The sequence below is a fragment of the Zonotrichia leucophrys genome, chromosome 2 (genome assembly GCF_028769735.1).
Source record: "Zonotrichia leucophrys gambelii isolate GWCS_2022_RI chromosome 2, RI_Zleu_2.0, whole genome shotgun sequence".
NCBI classification, from domain to species: domain Eukaryota; kingdom Metazoa; phylum Chordata; class Aves; order Passeriformes; family Passerellidae; genus Zonotrichia; species Zonotrichia leucophrys.
Window position 1 is genome coordinate 41700094 of NC_088171.1, and position 18788 is coordinate 41718881.

At 38.5% G+C, this 18788-nt stretch overlaps 1 protein-coding gene across 16 annotated transcripts in view; it reads left to right on the forward strand.

Annotated features, from left to right (window-relative positions):
• RBMS3 (RNA binding motif single stranded interacting protein 3) overlaps positions 1-18788 on the forward strand; it is a 707668-nt gene that overhangs the window by 636641 nt on the left and 52239 nt on the right. For all 16 annotated transcript variants that reach the window (XM_064704688.1, XM_064704693.1, XM_064704689.1 and 13 more), the window contains one exon: positions 1181-1231. In XM_064704688.1, the coding sequence (XP_064560758.1) occupies positions 1181-1231 (51 nt within the window). The remainder of the gene's footprint in view (positions 1-1180; positions 1232-18788) is intronic.

An 18788-nucleotide genomic window follows, 5' to 3' on the forward strand; every position in this document is an offset into this window, starting at 1 on the left:
GCTCTAGAGTGTTTTAGCTCATGGGGATTCCCAGCAGAAAATGTTGTAGTAGAGGTGTGTTCACATGTGAGTGTGCTGGTTTTGGTTCTCAATATGTTTTGCTGAACTTGCTGTTCAACTAAAAATAGACTTTGATAAACATATACGAATGTTGGAGAATTAATTATTGTTACAGAATTAATTCTTGACACTTTATTCATTAACAAAATCACAGGGCATCTGGAGAAGTGGGACCTTGTAGCTTTCTCCTTGTTATTCCTGGTCATGCTCAGTCTGAGGTGCTGCACACCTATCTCTGGGACAGCAAGTGAGGTGTCCTCTGATTGCTCTAGCACTGCTACATCTTTTTGTACTTGTGTGCTGTGGTGTCCAGACTGATGCAAAAGGAAACTAAAATACAAAATTCTATAGTATGTGGGACATTCACACATAGCACAAAAGGTATGTGGCTCAGAGATGCCACACATATATACAAACACCCTATAATGTGTCTAATTCTTAGTAAAATTGTTATATCCTTGAAATATATTACATGGCAGTCATAAGACAGAACAACAAAGAAAGTCTTTGATGATTCATATGGAGTTCTGGTGGGAACAGACCCCAGGATGCTCAAGCTAAGAATGATCCTGGAGGGGCAGACTTCTTAAGCCAGCTTTGCCATGAAAGCTTTCAATTAGAATAATTTTCAAAAATTCTGAATAAGATCTGCAGTTCTTACTGGGAACAGAATAAGTCATCCTGGGATTTCTAAAAATGTTATACCTTTAATAGTTCATACAGATACTTTTGAAAATAAACTTTGCACATATTCTGTCTCCTGCACTGTCGGTTGGATGACATGTTCATGATTATATTGATGGATGAAAGCAAACAATGCAAGTGAAAAAATAGGACAACTTGGAATATTGAAGGCTACTTTACGAGATAAAATGTTGTGATTCATAGAAGTGGTGCAATCACTCAGACTTCTGACTTTGGTGGAAAACATTATCAAATGAAATTTGAAAGCTTTTTCCTTTGTCAATAACTTTACGAAGCATAAATTAATTTTGTGTTGAGTATTAAGACTTAAGTCTTTTGTCAAAATTAGCATCTTAGTTTTAATAGAGAGAATATTTTTAAGTAAATCTTTAGATTTTAAACTTTTCTTTGCTAATTAAAAGTATTTGATGTGCAGGTCCAGAGTACTTCATGGATGCCTCATCCGCCATATGTTATGCAACCAACAGTAAGTGGATACTTGGTTCTATCTGGCTAAAAGTGCTTCCATTGTAGCCTTGCTCTGCTTTTCCAGCCACACTGAAGTCTTGGGTCGTGTAAGAGCAGCCAGCTGCTCCCTGAGACAAGAGCCCTCTGCCGTAAAGATTCTCTTTCTTTAAGGAGCACAATTTGATTTAGTGGAAAGGGGAGGATGGGTGATGTGTTATCTAATTGCACTGATTGTAAGAGAGTAACAAGTTCTGAAGTGTTGCTTCTGAGGCTGTGCTTCAGGGACTGCAAGATAACCACATATCTGTGTACTTTGAATTGCCAGGATCAACACGTGACCTTTCCCTTACAAGCTTATCCATCAAAAAAGTCCTGTGCAGCTTTAGATCAAGGACCCTCAGTGCCTCAGTAATGCATTTCAACGTGGTGGAAAAGGGTGAAGCACAACTGTCTTAATCTGCTTCATGATTTGGCCAGTCAACTCTTTGTCCCTCTGCCCCAAGAAATTGTCATCTTTATCAATTTACAACTACTTAAAGGTGCACTATGTTTCTAATCAACATTGTTTAGAACTAGTGCAGCTGATTTTTGCTTACCTCACAGAAGAGTTTTGATGCTCTTTACCTAAATATTAGTGGTATATCAGGAGAAAACACCATACTGAATTCCACTATAGACAGATCACTTTAGTTACATTTCTACCTTTTTTGAATTTCTCAGGTATAGATCCACTTGATAGTGCCATTAATCAAAATTTAAATGCATGCTCCACATAATCATCAATACAATGATTTTTAGAAGAGGAGTAATATTAAAATGAAGGTGTGTAGCTTAGGATTGTTTGTTATTTATATTTTTGTTCAAATATTTTGACGTCACAGTGGTGTAACTTCTGGTGAGTTAGCTGTACAGCAACATGGATATATCTACATATCTTTTTAGTTGCAAAAAGATTATATATATCTATATATATTATATATAAAATATATATAATTTATATAGATATATATAATTTGCAGCCCCCTTTCCACACCCCTCAGTTCTTTGGAAGCAAGTTCTTCAGTTCTCTTACAAGGTAGAGGGCATAGTGTGGGACTGACTGGGGACCCAATTCCTACTGCTGCCCCTCTCTGCAGACTCTGGGAGAACTTTCCATCTCAGTGGAGTAAAGCTGTTGCTGTATTCCTTGTAGGGAGATGAAATGTATTGAAATTCACAGTTAACATCAGTCCTGTATTCAGATATTTGGATTTAATAGCATACCACAAGAAGTCTTAGATATGTGTATTTGATGAGTCATGAGACTTGTGGAAGCCAAAGAAGTTCCAATACTTGCAGAAAGACTCCCTTTCTAAAAGAAAAACCTAAGCACTCTACCAATCCAGATTTTGTGATTTCTGTGTTTGAGTTTTATTTGACAATATTGACTAAAGCATTTTTTTGCAGTGCTAGTAGAGGTATTGTTATGAAGTAATTAAATGTATTTACCCCTTAGTAAGGACATGAAGAAAAAAGTTGTCTTTTATAGTGAGTAGCACCCTCAAAATGCTGAGTTAAATTGGTGTTAACTGGGAACCAGAGAGTCATGTCAAAAAAGGGAAGTCTGATTCTAGATGGAAAAGCAGAGGGACTGTGGATAAGTGGTGTACCATTTCTGTTCCAGTCTCATTGCTGTTGTGGGTTACTTCCATGTGTTTTCTGTAGCAATCCTAGACCCTTCACTGACAGATTTTTCCCATATGTTTCCGAAGATTATGTTCTTAAGAGGACATGAGGCATTTAGTACCAAGGAAGCATAAAACCCAAAAAGGCAGAACTACCATTCCCCAGGTTTCATTCAGAGATGAATTCTTTATTAGAAATGTCTGAAAACTTGTCAGAGTATTGCCGCACAGAGAATTCAGGAGACTTCAGAATTAATGGTCTGTTTTGAAAGAAAATAAAGAATCTGTGTTCATTTTAAGTTTCTGTAGTTCCATGCCTAACTATATATAGACTCTATTCTAGGCACCTCCATAGCTTTAAAAAAAAAAAAAAAAAAAAAGAAAATATTACAATAAAGTTGGCAGAATTAAGGGTGTGAGTTTTGGTAATCCTGTGAGCTGATGAAACTGGGAACTTTCCAATTTGGTTAGCTTTCTGTTTCTTCTTATAAGCTAGTTTTCCATGCTATTATCTAAATTGCCACCACTTTACTTCATAATATTTTATGAGGTGATTGATTGTGGCATGTGATGTCCCAATGGACACCACTGCAGAAAAATGTTACATTCCCCTTGCCCCAGGAAGGAGAACATTTTGTTAAGCCTCTATTATTCTTTGTCAGTAGAGATGAACTCATACAGAAAGCACAGTTTGAATTGCTCAAACAGTGGTGGTTAATTCTTTGTTTTGATTATAAGTATCCACTAAATCATGTTACTGGATGATTAGCTTTTCATTTCCAACAGAAAGTCCTACTTGATATTTATGTATAATTTAACAGCACGTAGTGTCCCTCCTGACAAACAGACGGGCAGAGCCATGCTGTGGAGGAGACAAAGGGGGTTTTTCACTCAGCGTGCTGAGCACAGGCAGGGCAGTGTTCTCCCAGACTGGCAGCCTTGCAGACAGGAGGGAAGAGCTGTGCTGCACAGCACTACCATCCTGTGTCTGTCTGTCTGTCTGTCCCTCCTCTGCCTGCCCATCTCATCTCCCTTCCCACCTGCCTCCCTGTGCAGCAAATACAAAGCTCTTTCTTCAGAGATATCCCCTGCAGTAGCTTGGCCTGTCAGACATTTTTGTCCTTTATTTCTCTTTGTATATAAATTTCTGCCACATTTTCCTGATACGTGCATGTGTGCATTCTGTAACCATTTACTTGGTGGATTAAAAAGCCCACTAGAGTAAAAGATTGTATCTCCACTTCCTCTATAGCTTTTAAACTACAACCAGATAAACCTCTGACCCTAACAAACAAAAATGAGATATATATTAACTCAAAATGTTTGAGTATACTGGTCTCCCTTCTTAGCCTTATTTGTCTTCTTACTTCTGTGATACCCTTAAAAATAGAAAACAACCAAAGTTACATTTTGTAAGAAAACAATAGTCAGAACATTTTTGTCCTAAAAGGAGAAAGATGAACAGTCAAGGACACTGCAGGTATAGAACTGATATTGTAGAATGTTGCTAATAAACAACTGCAGATACAATTTTTAGAGGGGTTTTATTTTTGCTTATCAGTGATTTTTTGCTGGTCTTATTCCAAGAGCCATGGAAAAATAGTATCAAATAGATGGAGGTAGCATTGCTATTTCTCAATAAGTATTATTGAAAATAAACTTCTGCTGGCATAGTAGGGTTGTGCATGAAAATTTCTCACATCTTAATGCTTACACAACATTCAGGGTTTTGGAAAGCAGTATTCCTGAATCATGTAGACATGATGAAAATCTACCTGGAGGTTCATGTGTGATTCAGACACTTTTGAAATATGCATCTTTTGTGAGTTGAACCTTCACCACTTTTTCCCATATTGCTTTCACTGTGTCAAAGTAAGAATACCTAAAATTTGGCAGTTTCGTTGCTTTGCCACGTACCCTGGTTGGTCTCCACAGTTTTAATGGAAGACAAGCTCCAAAAGAGTTACAGCAGTGTGAGTTTGGATTAAAATTGGCAAAACATTTAATGCACTGATGATAGTCCAGGCTCAGTTTAGTTAACTATATCTTTCAAAGTCCAGTGCTTACTCTTCTGTGTTTGAAACAAAAGTCATATTTTTCATTACTGCCTCAGGATAAGGATAGACAGATAGTGATGACAGAATGAAAACATAAATGGGATAAGAGTTATTCTGAGGCTTATAATATTTGCCATATTACTGTGTTTTTCCTGTAGTCCCTGAAGGCTGTTTGAAAGTTATGGGGATATTTTGAAAAACATGTTTACATGTCAATTCACATGTCTCATTTTTTACTGATAGGGGCATTTTTAAAAAACATTTTGATTCAAATCTTTATTACAAAAAATACATGTATTCTTCTTCTTTAAAGGCATTTTTTTTTTTAGTGAACCAACAGAAATGTGCTATGTTATTGCTCAATGTACAGACTGGTTTTACACTTACCCTCTTTTATTTCCAAGTAAAACTGTGTGTGCAATCACTGGGTATGCGCAGATAGATGTTCTTGTCAGTCTGGAATAGTTTCTACATAATAGCTGGAGAAGGAGTATGCCAGTGCCAGCAGGAAGGCTGTAAGCAGAGCAGCATATGGAAAAATGTACCACTATAAAGATATAGATAAATTATAATGATAAAGTATGTTGGGGAGAACTTCTGTTCTGGAAGTTTCTCAAGCCCTTACAGTCCTTCTGGAGAGGTCAGTGTCTTAACAAACACCCTTATTATTTTTTTCTGTCATCCTTCCTGTGGCCCATGGCTGAATGGAATCCGTCTGTCTTTAAAAGCACCAACAAAAACGTCTTTTTTCATAAGCAGTGTAAAACTCCAGCTTGGTGAGAAGCGAGGCTGAATAAGGGCTCCAGATTCTTGCCTCTTGATTGTTGTGCATGAGTGTAGTAGCATAAAAGGTACAAATTGTTCAACTGGAATGGATCAGTTTTCATTTTCTCACTAGTGACTCTGCTGCTTTGGATAATACCCAAAATACCACAGCAGTTTCAGTGTTTTGATTCCTACACTCTGGAACAAAGAAGTTCCTTGTGCTCCAATCCACATCCCTCTCCCAAGACAGCTTTCTCTACCTCACGTTTATTGCTCTACCTTTTTAGTAAACAGAGCCAGGAATCTATCTTGAGTTTGCCTGGTTGAGTGTAAGAAAACAAAATATATCCTCTGCAGACAGTTGAGTCCTGCATCCAAGATGAAATGTGAGAATTCAGCTAGCTGGTATGAAAAGTAAACAGGAAATAATCCTTAGAAATTGGAATCTTTAGCAAGTCTTTCAACTTTTAGCTGTGTGTTTTTAAGAGATCCTTTGAACATGAACTTACTTGAACTCTTAAGGCTAAAGTGTTTAGAGGTTGAAATAACTAACCAAATACCAATGACAAAGTTCTGCTGAGCAATTTTAATTCCAGTGTTTCCCGAGGCAGAAAATCGAGGACTGCAAATTCTATAACTCTGATAATCAAGGCAGTAATTGGCAATGCTCCTTTGGGGCAGGCAGGCTCACAGGAGGTCAGTTCTGCCTCCCCCTCACCCAGCACCCACTGTACACAGATGTTGTCTCTGTGCTACCTAAACAGGTTTTTCAGAGGCTGGTGAGCATGTGCTTGCTGACCTCCTTTAGTGCCAGGTGTTGTTGTCCTGGGGAGAGTACCCAGGACAGAAAAGCAGAGTCTGAGTTCAACTAACTTAGACCTCTAAAAGAAAACAGGTGTAAGAGATTCAGCCAAGTTACATCTCCTACTCAAGTGTAGCAGTTTTTAAGTCCAATTATACAATGCTTCTGGAATCATATCAAAGTATTGCTCCAGTCCTTTGTTCTGCTGTTGTAGAAATTAATATGAATGCCAGAAAAAGATACATTTAAGTTTGATTGCCAACATTTTTTGACACTCTGTTAGAGTCCCCTAGTGAAATGGAGCATTTTTTTGTGATGGCAGCAAGACACACCACATATGGATTCACTTAGAAAACATGGACAGGAGAACCACAAATGTTTCCAGTAGACAAGCCCTTGCATTTGAGGAACTTGTGGTGTGCTGTTTTATCCTAAAAAGACTTCAGAGCTCTAGTAAAATTTTCTTTTCTTTCAAATATTCTACAGATAGCATGAACACTAAATGTATAAACCATCAGTTTGTTTAAAGATATTTACATTAGTGGAAAAAACATAATGTCTATATTCATATAAATCTATAAACATAAGTGAAAAAGATATTTGGAAAAGAAGGCAGCTGACACTAAATTTGAAAGGTTCCCCAGAGTTTCTTGAAGCCAGGAAATTCTGGTTGAGGTTATGGAATATTGATTTCTTTTTAACAGAAGAGATGCAACCTTACCCGTCAACCTTCATTGTCAAGAAAAACCTTAATACAACAGCTGTTTAAAAGCAGTTTTATCAAAGGGGACTATTTTTTTAAAAGATAGTTATTAATCAATAGACATTAGAGTACCTTCTGTGGAAGAATGTAGTGCATTTTTAAAAAAATCAATGCCTAATTTTGTACAAAGCCTGCATTCTGCTTTCACTTTTCCCAGTCTGTGTACATCATCTAAGAATATCAGCAATACTTAATTTATCTCCTATTAATATATGTAACAACTCTGTTTTCATGGAGATTTGCATTTTCACCAAGTTTTAGATTTACACAATGTGAAAATCCTGAACACAAATCTGTAAGATTCATATGTTTTGTTTGCTGTTTTGAGCAAAAATTCCTAATTTGGTGAGCACTGGTCAAGTTACTTATTTACCAGGTGGTGGATTAGTAAGTAGGCAGATTGTGATAGGATCAGGAGAGAGTGGTGGACTGTGTAAATGTATGCTATTAATGATAGGCCAAGAATTAAATGAATCAGTTTGCAGAGAGTAACAGGCTCAGCAGAGTGGTGAATTTAGCTCACCATCAGGTATTTTGCCCTATGTGATGTATTCTGGTTATGTGTGCAGTGAACAGGCTGAGGCGTGTGACACGTGTGAGTTACAGTCCTCTCAAATTTACCCTCCATCATGAGCCTTTCTCTTATTTTGTGCCTAGCATTGTCTGCTGTCTTGCAGTTGGTGCTGATGTTACCCACCTTCCACAGAGAGCGCTCTGCTCTGCTGGCTTACAACAAATCAGATGACATGCACGTCGTAAGCCAGACCCCAGCCTGCTTTTAGCAAAGGTGGTCATGGGGTGCAATTGCCAAACATGCAAGTTCTGTGATGGTGGAAAGGAAAGGCAACAATTTTCATCTGCCACAGACAGCAAAGGGCTTTGAATGTGCTCTGTGGTCTGAGAGCACAGAGGTTTCACACTAGTTGGTGGCAAGGCTGGGAATAATCTCTGGGTGCCTTTCCCATGATGGAGATGTGGTTCTCATTTCCATAGTGCAGTTAAGAATACAAGATGTTACCAGAGGACTGTTCACCAGTAGAAGGGGGCCTGGATCTCCTTTCTGCCTCCCAAACTCCATCCCTACAACTGCAGGAAATCTGCATTTCCATTTACAGAAGAAGCATTGGGCAGCTTTGGAGAAGGAAACAGGTTCTGGGCTTCTGCAAAATCAGAAGAGGATTTTTGAGGAAAGCCTGTCATTTACAAGTAGAGTAATGCCAGGGCAGCACCTTAACTGTGATAACTCCAAAATAGGATTTATAAAGACTGGCACAACCTGTAAAAGCTGTAAAGGTGAATTCTTGTTAGTGAAGGATCAAGTCAAGTTTTAGGCTGTTGACAAGATGTCCTTTTATAAATACTTCAATAGGAAGAAAATTATGTATGAATCAAGGTGTAATCTTCAAGGTTAATTAATTTACTATTTTTTTAAAATATGGTATTCATTTGAGGTTTTGTCCCAGAGGCTTCAACTGGTTTTGAAAGAAAATTCCAAATGGAAATAATGCATACTTGTTTAGCTACAGATATATTTTATAGCTGTATTTTTCCTTGCTGTAGTACCTTTTTTACCTTAACCTGCCTTTCCTCACACTGGCTTCAAAGAATACATGTAGGCTTAGAGCACTTAGTGACAGATGCTTTTTCATCTGCCACTGATCAGCTTTTTGACCTTGGAGAAAACATCCTTCTCTTAGGCTCAGTTTCAGATTTTTCTTTTTTCAAATCCCAATCTATTTGAATTATAAAACTGTCATAGTGCTAAATAGGTTTTAGTAGAAGTTTGTGAAAAGTCTGGTGGAACAAGGGCCTATATTGACTGATACCTCTAAACACATTCTCACAGAAATACTATTAAAGTTCAGGGTTTTCATGTTAATTATTAAAATAAACCTGTCCCAGCTACAAAAGGAAACATTGAATCTGATTTTTACCAGTATAAATCAAGACTTAACTTCACTTAAGAAAATTGAATTGCATAGGTGTGAAACAGCAAGAATTAGAAGAGAATCATGCCTGCAGCAATAAGCTGATGAAGGAGACTCTGGCACCTTCTTAATCCTTGGAACAGCAGCACTTCCATAAATTACCATTATGTTACAGCCGAGTGTATTCAAGGACCAATTTACATAAGTAGGGAAAACTAGCTAATCTATGTATTACTTACAACTGCATCATGATTTTTTCTAGTGCAGGACTTGTGTAAAAAAATTATAATAATGTACTCTAAGGACTTAGTGACCAGTTTATAAGATTCAAAATTCCTGTTTCCAGGAACCATAGAGTCACAGAATATTCTGAGTTGGAAGAGACCCACAAGGATCATCAAATCCAGCTCTTCAGTGAATGGCCCAAACAGGGATTGAAACCAAAACCTTGGCATTATTAACACTATGCTCTAACCAACTGAGCTAATCTCAGTGGCATGTTACATAATCCCTTGCAAAACCTGATTAAATACTTTGATTTTATGCCTCTTGATAATCCTATCAGGAGGTTTGTTTCAAAACACCTTTGCTCTGAGGCTTAGCATTCAGTTCTTAATTTCCAACTCAAAGGTGCTCCAATTCATTTTGCCTCCATCTGTTCTTGGTCAAACATTCTTCCTGCATTCAGTAACTGTTGTCCTTTCTCAATGTTCACCACAATAATTTATAGACAAAAATGTTACCTGCGTTTTCATTTTAGGTTAACTATGTTAACATCACTTCATTTGCAGTAATCTAAGGATTTTTTACCTCTGGCTGCAACAATGACCCTTCTTTGGATCTATTCCACTTTGAATTCATTTTTCTGGGGCAGCCAATGCTCACAGGATTCAAGCCTTTTGTGCAAATAGCTTCAATACTTCTTCTCTTCTCTGGGACGACTTTGCTGCATTGTAAAATACCTTTCTTCCCTTGTGCTCATGACTGGTAATTCTGTCATCCTAAATTCACTGATATACCCAGGTTTTCTCCTTCTTCCACGTTTCCAGCAGATGCTACTACATGATAAAGGAAACCACATGTTAGCCTGATTGACTTGATGAATTTGTGCCTTGCTCTGTTTAGTCCAGCCCTTCCTGTATGGTATTCTAATTTGCCACTTTACTTAATGTGCCTTACAACTTTGCAATTTCCCCAAATATTATTCAAGGGAATTATTAAAAGCATTGGATGAGAGCAATCCTGAGGGAGATGTTAGTGACCCTCCCACTGAAGTAACATAGCTTGTCTTTTAGCACAACCTATCATTTATCATTTCTGCTTTAGTTAATCCTTTATCATCCCCAAAGTTTAGTAATTTCTGGCTGTAGCACTGCCTGAAATACTTTATTGACCTTCAGAGAGTTTAGATCTGCTGCATGTCCTTTGTTGAGAAAATAGGTTATTTTATTTTAAAAAATGAGGTTAGCTAGATCTATCTTTGATTTATCTATGTTCTATCTTCATTAATATCCTTTAGTCCTGGCCACTGGACTTGTGCTCATATGTTGCAGCTCTGCAATAGAGATGATCCAGTCCTGCTTCCTCAATTCACCTTGAGTTCAGTGACTTCTCTGGGTTTTTCATCTCCTTTGCCTGCATTCATTTTTCTGCCCAAACACTCATTCTCTGAGTGCTGCCTCTGCTGTCTGCTGGTTCATGTAGGAAATTGAGAGAGTGTCCTTATTCAGCTGGGGCTCCTTCTGAAGTGTGTCCCCCATCTGCCCTGCATGGGGAGCCGACCTCTGGGTTCTCTCCTTGGTTTTCACTTATCTATGTAAGAAGCCTTTTGTTATGTGTTGGAATATCATTTGCAAAGTCTCAGGTAGACTTTTAGTGAATTTTATTTCTGCCCTCCAAATGTAGCATTTTCTTGCCCTTTTTTTCCTCCCTTCTGTGTTCATTTCTAATATACTTGTTGAAGGGTCTGAGTAAGTGGCTGATTAATTAGCACCTTCTCAACTGTAACTGCTAAAGCATCTTAATAACATAATTATTTTTAAATTATTTTTGCAGAGGCAGAGCTAACAATTTATTTTTTTATCTCAGTGTATAAATGTAGGCTGTGGTCTGACACCCTGGAAGTTAGAAACATCCAAGATACCATAAGTAGTAGCTTATTATTGAAAGTATTGAATGTAGTCAAGTCTAACAGTATTTTACATTCATTTCTAACTGGTAAAATGCTTTCTTTTAATTTCCAATGTCCTTAGAAAGAACATAATATTGACCTAAACTTTGCAGTACAGAGGCAAATCATGTGTATCTTTCCTAAACTGATTTTAGTCCCATTGAAGTGGAGTAATTGCTTAATTACAGTTTTCAGGTGGTAACCTTGTGGCCTTGTTTTCCTCTCAAGGTGGTGTGCATTAGGATTAAGTCCACGCATGCAGCACTGTTTGCCACAAAGCCTCTTGTGAGTCAGTGGTATCTGCAGTGCTGTTGAGAGGATGGTTTCAACCTCTTTCTTACATTATTGAGAAAACAAATAGTGAAATGTAATAGCTTAGACACTGAACATTCTTTGGCTGTTTCATAGTGGATTGATGAAGAATGAGTTGTGTAACACAGTGATCAACAGAATCTGAAGAATTTTGAAGGAGTGCCAAGTTGTTGTTTAGTGAAATCACTACCTTTGGACTACCTGTCAAAGAGATGCACTTCCAGCAGAGTACGTTCTCTTATCAAATGATCTATTATTAACAAGAAATTGGAAATTAGGGGATGAAATCTCATTTATTATGGTTTTATGCAATTTTTTATTTCTTTTTACTGACTATAGGCTCTTGTTAAAGGATGTCTGCTGTACAGCCTTTCCCAATCTGTGCCTTTTACATAAGCTACCTGGGATGTTTTTTTATGTAACTGCAGGTCTTGTTGCTGAGGAGGGACCCTGTCTGTAACATCCGCCCCAAAGCCCAGGTGTAGCCTTTCACCACTGTGCTTTTGTGAGTGAGCAATTGAGTGGAAGTTATCTTTTCTCTATGCATGGCAAACCATACATGCACATCCCAAAGCAGGAACACAACTGGATTCCTCATTATCAGTTGTCTGGTTTTGCCTCCTAAAATGCTATAAACTCACAGAATGTGGAGTCCTCATGGGGGGTTCAGTCTGGGATAACTTGGATGATTACTTCAACTTCAAGCTTAGGATCACAGGATTGACACCCTGCTACTGATCCCTGTGGTGGGACAAGAGGGCTGCATATGATTCACACAGCACAGAGCCTGCTTTCAAACAGCCTTTGTACTTTTACAGTACGGCAATCTGCAAATCATTATGCACCCCCTCTTTGCCCAATCCACACAGGATGTGAGTCTGTGTCAGCTCCCAGCTTGGTAGCCTTCCTCTTTAGCACTATCAATAAAAACCTCCTTTTTGCAGCTTTGGAAATTACTGGTCTACTGCCTGCCTCTAGCCAAGAAAGTGGGGGTGGGTGTCACATTCACAGATGTCCCACATCTGACAGGGCTGTGGCTAGAAGTGTATTTTCTGTAGGCAGGTAGGGGAAGAGACCCACCGCTGTAAATCTGGTTCATCCGCGCTGCCACAGCTGCTCCTGGCTAAGCCAGAGTTCAGTGGTCCAGGAGGACAAGCAGTGTTCTAGGAAAAGCATGGCTGTATGCATTCCACCACTGACATTTCTTCCTGCTGGCAGACCACGTCATTTTTGTGGAAAGGAGAGGATTGCTCTAGATGTACTTATTTTAAAAGAGGATGAAGGGTTTGGTGCAATGATTGTTTCCTGGTGCTTGCCACAGTTCTTTCTTTAGGGAGAGAAAGGGGTGGACATTTGTCAGGATCAGTTTGAGTGTTTCTGATGGACAAGCAGATGCAGAGCCCCATCTCACTGATTTGTGTCTGTGGAGGTAGCTAAGCTGTATTAGCTCCCTTGCTAACTCCCCTCCAAGTGCAGCAAGCAAAGACACTCATCATGACAGCTAAAGCTGTGACAGGCCACATCTTGCCTCAGGAACAGCACAGGAATAAGAAAAATTTGAAGTGAAAGACCTGTGCAATTCCCCTGGTTTCATGCTGCTTTCTGCAGACAGTAACACCCTATTCACATCATCAGCTTTCGCTTGATACCCAATTTTATAACATTTCAACCTAAGTCTTCACAGGCGTTCAACACCTTGGGCTATTGGTTCTACCAGGAGATGACTATAAAGCAAATTTTAGGCACCTGGTTAGAGCATGGTAATGGTGGGAGAAGCTGGTCTTTGGAAGGGAGTCCTGGTACTGCTGCTGCTGCCCAGAGAAGAGTTATGGCTCAGAGCTCAGATTTGGACTCACACAGCAAGCATACTTTCAATCCATGCCAGTGTTAAAAGCATGGACCTGGAGTAGGTCCTGGAAACTCCATACTATTTTGGCTCTTTCCTTTGCTTTGCCTCCACTGTCCAGGATAGAAAAGCAAGATAATTTATCCTTGGATGGTAACATTCAGGTTTGGCTACAACCCTGAGAAACATTTCACTTGGCCCACACAGATGATGTGCATGTCTTTGAGATTCTGGACTTCACACTTCGGTGGGTAGTAACCATGGATGTTTTCACTAGGATAATAGAAATATACCAATGTGTGTAACTGCATCCGCTCTGGAAAAAAGAAAAAATTGGACACGTGTGTAAACCAGGTGAACTCATTATAAACATCTTGTAAGAGAGCTAGGGAAGTTTCAAGTACCACCATTGAAGAGAACGTCCTCACAATATTCAAAATGTGTACATTTTTTATTCTTCCTAGAGTTTTACATGCCATTCAAATCTGTCTTCCAGATAAAAATCAGTGATACAGGTCATGGCTCTGAGAGTGTGGGCTGTGGTGATTAGCAGTGAACTGTTTGTGGTGATATTTGCCTGCTTCCACAATATGCAATGTATTTGAATCCTGTGTGAGCTTCTTTTCATTATTTTGTTCAACAGACAAGTGAAGGAGTAAGTAGAAACATGCCATGAGTGCTGTTGTATTGAGTGAAGTATGAGACTGTGCTTTGCTGTGTCCTTTCATCTGCTTGGCCAAGCTGGGACAATATGTAACCAGGCATTATGCAATATTTGTTCTGCTTCTCACAGCATGAAAAGCTATGTTAACTCTTTTGTGCTGGTTAGTCTTGTGGATAAATACAAGGGACAGAACTCTTTGACACTAACAATTCCAATATCCAGTATAAGTCATAGGAGCATCACAGGCATTACTTTTGTATGTTATATGTGCTGAAGGACAATAGTTTTACTCAAATGTGGTGGTTTCCCTCTGAGAAGTATTTTCTCTATTTCAAAGAATGCTATCTATCATTCTGACATGCTCCAAAGTGGAAGCCCAAGCCAAACAAACTAAGCAACATCAAAATCAGCAGAAGGCTAGAATATGTGACAGAGACTAAAATCCCAAAAGAGTCTTCTGTCAGGCACCCATTTGTACCCTAGGTATTTCCATTTAATGAGTTACTGTGAAGTGAGTGAAAATTATTGTGAAATTCTTTAGTGTCGCTGTGAGTGGGCCCATTTTGTTGACCTCTGAGTTAGGAACTACAGAAAATGTCATGAGCTGCAGCCAGCTGTTCCTGCCTTCTGCATGATTTGCTTAGACCTTAAAGCAGCTGACCCCTAGATATACCCAAATAGCAAGTTTATAATAAAGACACCTGAGATGAAGTGAGAAGATGAATTACCATCTTTGAAATATAGGACAGTTGCCAGAAAGTTTTAAAATTTTCTCTGCAGAATACAGGGCTTGGGAATGCAACTTCCTGAAAGTGATGAATCAGTTCTGATGATTGATATAAGGCTCTAATTTTCCTGAAGGTTTTCAAAGGCTTCTGAAATGTTTCTGAAATATTCTAGTAATTGGTGTTGTACAATATTAAAAATCCTTCCAAGCTGTCTCATTAACTACAGCCATAGTTGCTTCTCAAAACCAAAATTAACTACTTGGTTTGACGTATTGTGAGCCCTCTTACACAGGTGGATAATTCTAGCTCCACAAGGAGTTTTGGTCACCGAGTTTCTCAGTTCAGTGGATCTGCAATTGAATCATTTCCTCTTAATGGGTGACTTGACTAAGTGGTTTGAAAGTAATTAGCAAATACAGTGGACCCAGTATTGAAGTGTATGATCAGCATCTTATCAGGAACTACTTATTTCCTGTGGAAAACTGCAGTGAGCTTCTCAAGAAATTCAGAAAGCAACTTGTGGCCCCTGCTTCTAAGGAAGCTAATGAAGGAATGGTTGCACCATCCCAGGCATGTTGTGACTTGTGATGAAGTGATCCCAACTAATTCTAAAAGCATTTTCAGAAAGTCTGTTCTTTATTGCTATTGGATGTTTTATTTGGTCACTTTTAAGAAAGCAGTAATTGTCTTCTTACAGACGCAGACTATTTTTTATCCACTAATACATTTTAATCTTGGTGCACAGCTGTTAATGGGATATGCTTCCACTCCAGAGCAATTCAGATTGATTTTGTTTCTACTTCAGAAATATATTACAGTAGAACCACAGTATATAAAAGGGCTCAGTGTGTTGAGATGAAGTAGCCTCATGGTATTTGCAGCTTCTAATGGGAGCTCAGTACATTTAGAGCAGAAGTGGTGATTGATTGTCTGGTGCTCAGGCTAATTGATATGGCACTGAGTTAGTCAGAAGCTCTCAGCTCCATCAAAATCACACCTGACATTGGTCTTGTGCCTCTTAATATTGACTGGCTAGTTCATATGATAAAAGCAACATGTTTTGGAGGAGATTTCCAGAGCTGAGTGAATCTTCCTTCAACTTCAGTTACATTCTTTCCAGAAAGGCTTCCTGCCTAGAGTAGCATTACTCCTCCGCTGGAAAAATTTTTAAAGGATGTTCTCAGGTCTGTTTATTTTTAATGGGTTTGGATGCGGTCACTGAGATCCTGTGAGGTCAGAAGAATGGAATGAAAGTGGTCACAGATGACACTTGAGCTATTTCCACAGCTGGATGCACACCAGCCAGAGTAGGCGGTCCTCTGCAGATGAATTAGTTCATTGAAGTACATGATACAAAACATCTGTTACAATGAGAACAAACAAAAACAATGTGCCTTTGAAGACTGGGATTTGTTGGGAGCTGCTTGCAAGGGTGCTGAATGAGGCAGTTGTCAGAAAGTCAGAAACATTTTTAGACTTGCCCTTGTGTGAACTAAACCAAAACTACATAGTAGAAATAATTAATTAAATTAAGCAAAAGACCATTTTACCCAAATTTTGTTGCACTGATTCCTCATACAGCAATGGGGAGGGACAGAACCCCTCTGTATCAAATGTTTTTTATACCCTAAACCACTTTTAATGCAATGGTATAACTCCAGCTGAGTGGCTGTAAAAACTTAGAAGCTACAGTGGTATAGTTATTCTGTCAGTCGTTCCCCGTGCCGCTTTATTACCAGCTGTCTTGAAGTGCAATAGACGTTTTTCATTGTCACTGCCACCTGATGACAAATAAAACCTTCAAAATGCTTTTGCTTGAAGGAATAACTCACATCTCCTAGCCAGAAGTAGACCTTTCACGTCACCTTAATGAGCCAGAGCGATCCAAACATTCCCACCCCATTTTACTCGTACAAGGCAGTTGCTTTTGGCTGCCTTTGATTTTTTTTTTCCTCATAGTTGAGCGGGTGAGGAAGTAGGAATACTAAGATATTTATGGAGTAAACAAACATGCTGTGTGTATTAAGACTGAAGACAAATCAATCAAAGCTATGTGTTTATCAGTTATTATAGGGCAGCATTGTTCTCATGGACAGTTTAAAGAAAATGTAACACTCCTAAAATAATGTGTTCATTATTTAAGCCATGGTAATGATGAATTAGATGCAGGTATACATCAAAGCATTGGTTCCCCTCTTTTTTTTTTCTTTTTTCCTAAATTGAGCGTGCTGTCACACGGATTTGATGGATGAGAATCATGTCCTAGATACATAATAGAAAAAGTTTGCACTACTACAAAATGCTCCCAAAGAGGTTTGGATGCCCAGTCTGTGTAAGCACACTAGGTAGACAATGCTAGTAAAAAAGTTAAAAACCTAAATAGAAATGAATCCTTTAGATCAAGCATGTGGTAGGGATATGTGATTTTGGACCTGGAAATCTTTTAGTTCATCCCCTGCTGGTGACCTGCCATGTCTGCACAAGGCTGCTGTTTTTTTAAGGCTCAACAACTGAAACAGGAGCTTCTGTGAATCTCATGAGTTTCAGATAGGCCACTGGGATGGGGGCCTCTTTTGTGGCTTTCCATCTGGGATCCAGTGGTGGGTGTCAAAAGAGGTGAGAAACTGCAGAGGAAACAAAATTAAACAAGGTTCTTGTATAGTTCAATTGATTCTAGTTTATGCCTTCCCGATGAGCGGGGTGTCTGATTGTATATGTAGTCATAATTTATTATAGCTGTACAAGACAATTATGTTAATCTTACTTTTATTTCCTAATATTCTTTGATCTCATACACATCAAAGATGTAAAATTTTAGTCTTGTTGATAATTAGCTAGAAAGCAAATATGTTGTCTGTCAGTACAGAGGATACAAAGCACAAGAAATTGTCCTGGGGGAGTCTAGATTCTAGACTAATTTTTTTTTTCTCCTCATCAGATTTTTATTTCCCTTTCATCAGTTCCCTCAGCCATTAAATAAATGTACTGGAAGTAAACTTTGCCATTGTGAAATTCATTCAGCTTATTAAACCACCTAGTCAGTCAGTATGAATCCTCAATTGAGGAAAAGCAGTTTGGTACATCAAACAAAAATGAACATCAGAGTTTCCCAAAGTTGCAACAACCCCTTGCGGTCTGTACTGACGAAGGTTTCACGCTTGCTTGCTGCTAGTTTTAAGCAGGCACAGGCTAATGCTGTGCACAGTTCTCATTTGATTCACCCATTATAGTCCAAAGACTTTGATTTCTAACTTGTGATTATGGCTCTGGTCAAGAACAGCAAATGAGGATACACTAAATTATTTGGCTCTGCAGTTGCTCTTCAAAGCAGTCTTTCTGGAAGGAGAAAACACACAGGGATTATTTTACAATTTCTGCAGTGAATCTCTGCATCAGTACTTTATGCCTCCAGCTGGTGGATTTATACATCGCAGTTTATTCTGGGATTGACCCCTCCCTCCACTTTTGTTCATGAATTGCAAAGAGATCATTATCTTCATACATTTGTTTACAGTCCAAAACTTCCATATGAATAATTTATGGCAACATTTCAGCCTAAGGATCCTTCTCAGTGTGCATAACAAGTATTTATTAGATGGTTTCTTACTGGAAATTTTTATTAGACTTGATTTTTTCCTGTTCCAAGGCTGGTTGTCCTTATCTTTATTAATTACTTCAGCTTCTTGAAAAGATGGCTGTTTTGCCAGAAAACAAAATTTTGTTTCTTAGTTAAACAAGTTTGCAGGCAGCATAGGGCCACAAAATTTACAATTGGATTACTGAAAAAAAACCAAAAATCACTGAATTACAATCTGAATCTGAAAACAAGAGCAGAATCATCTCTGCTAGACATAACTAATTAATGAAAATCTGTCTG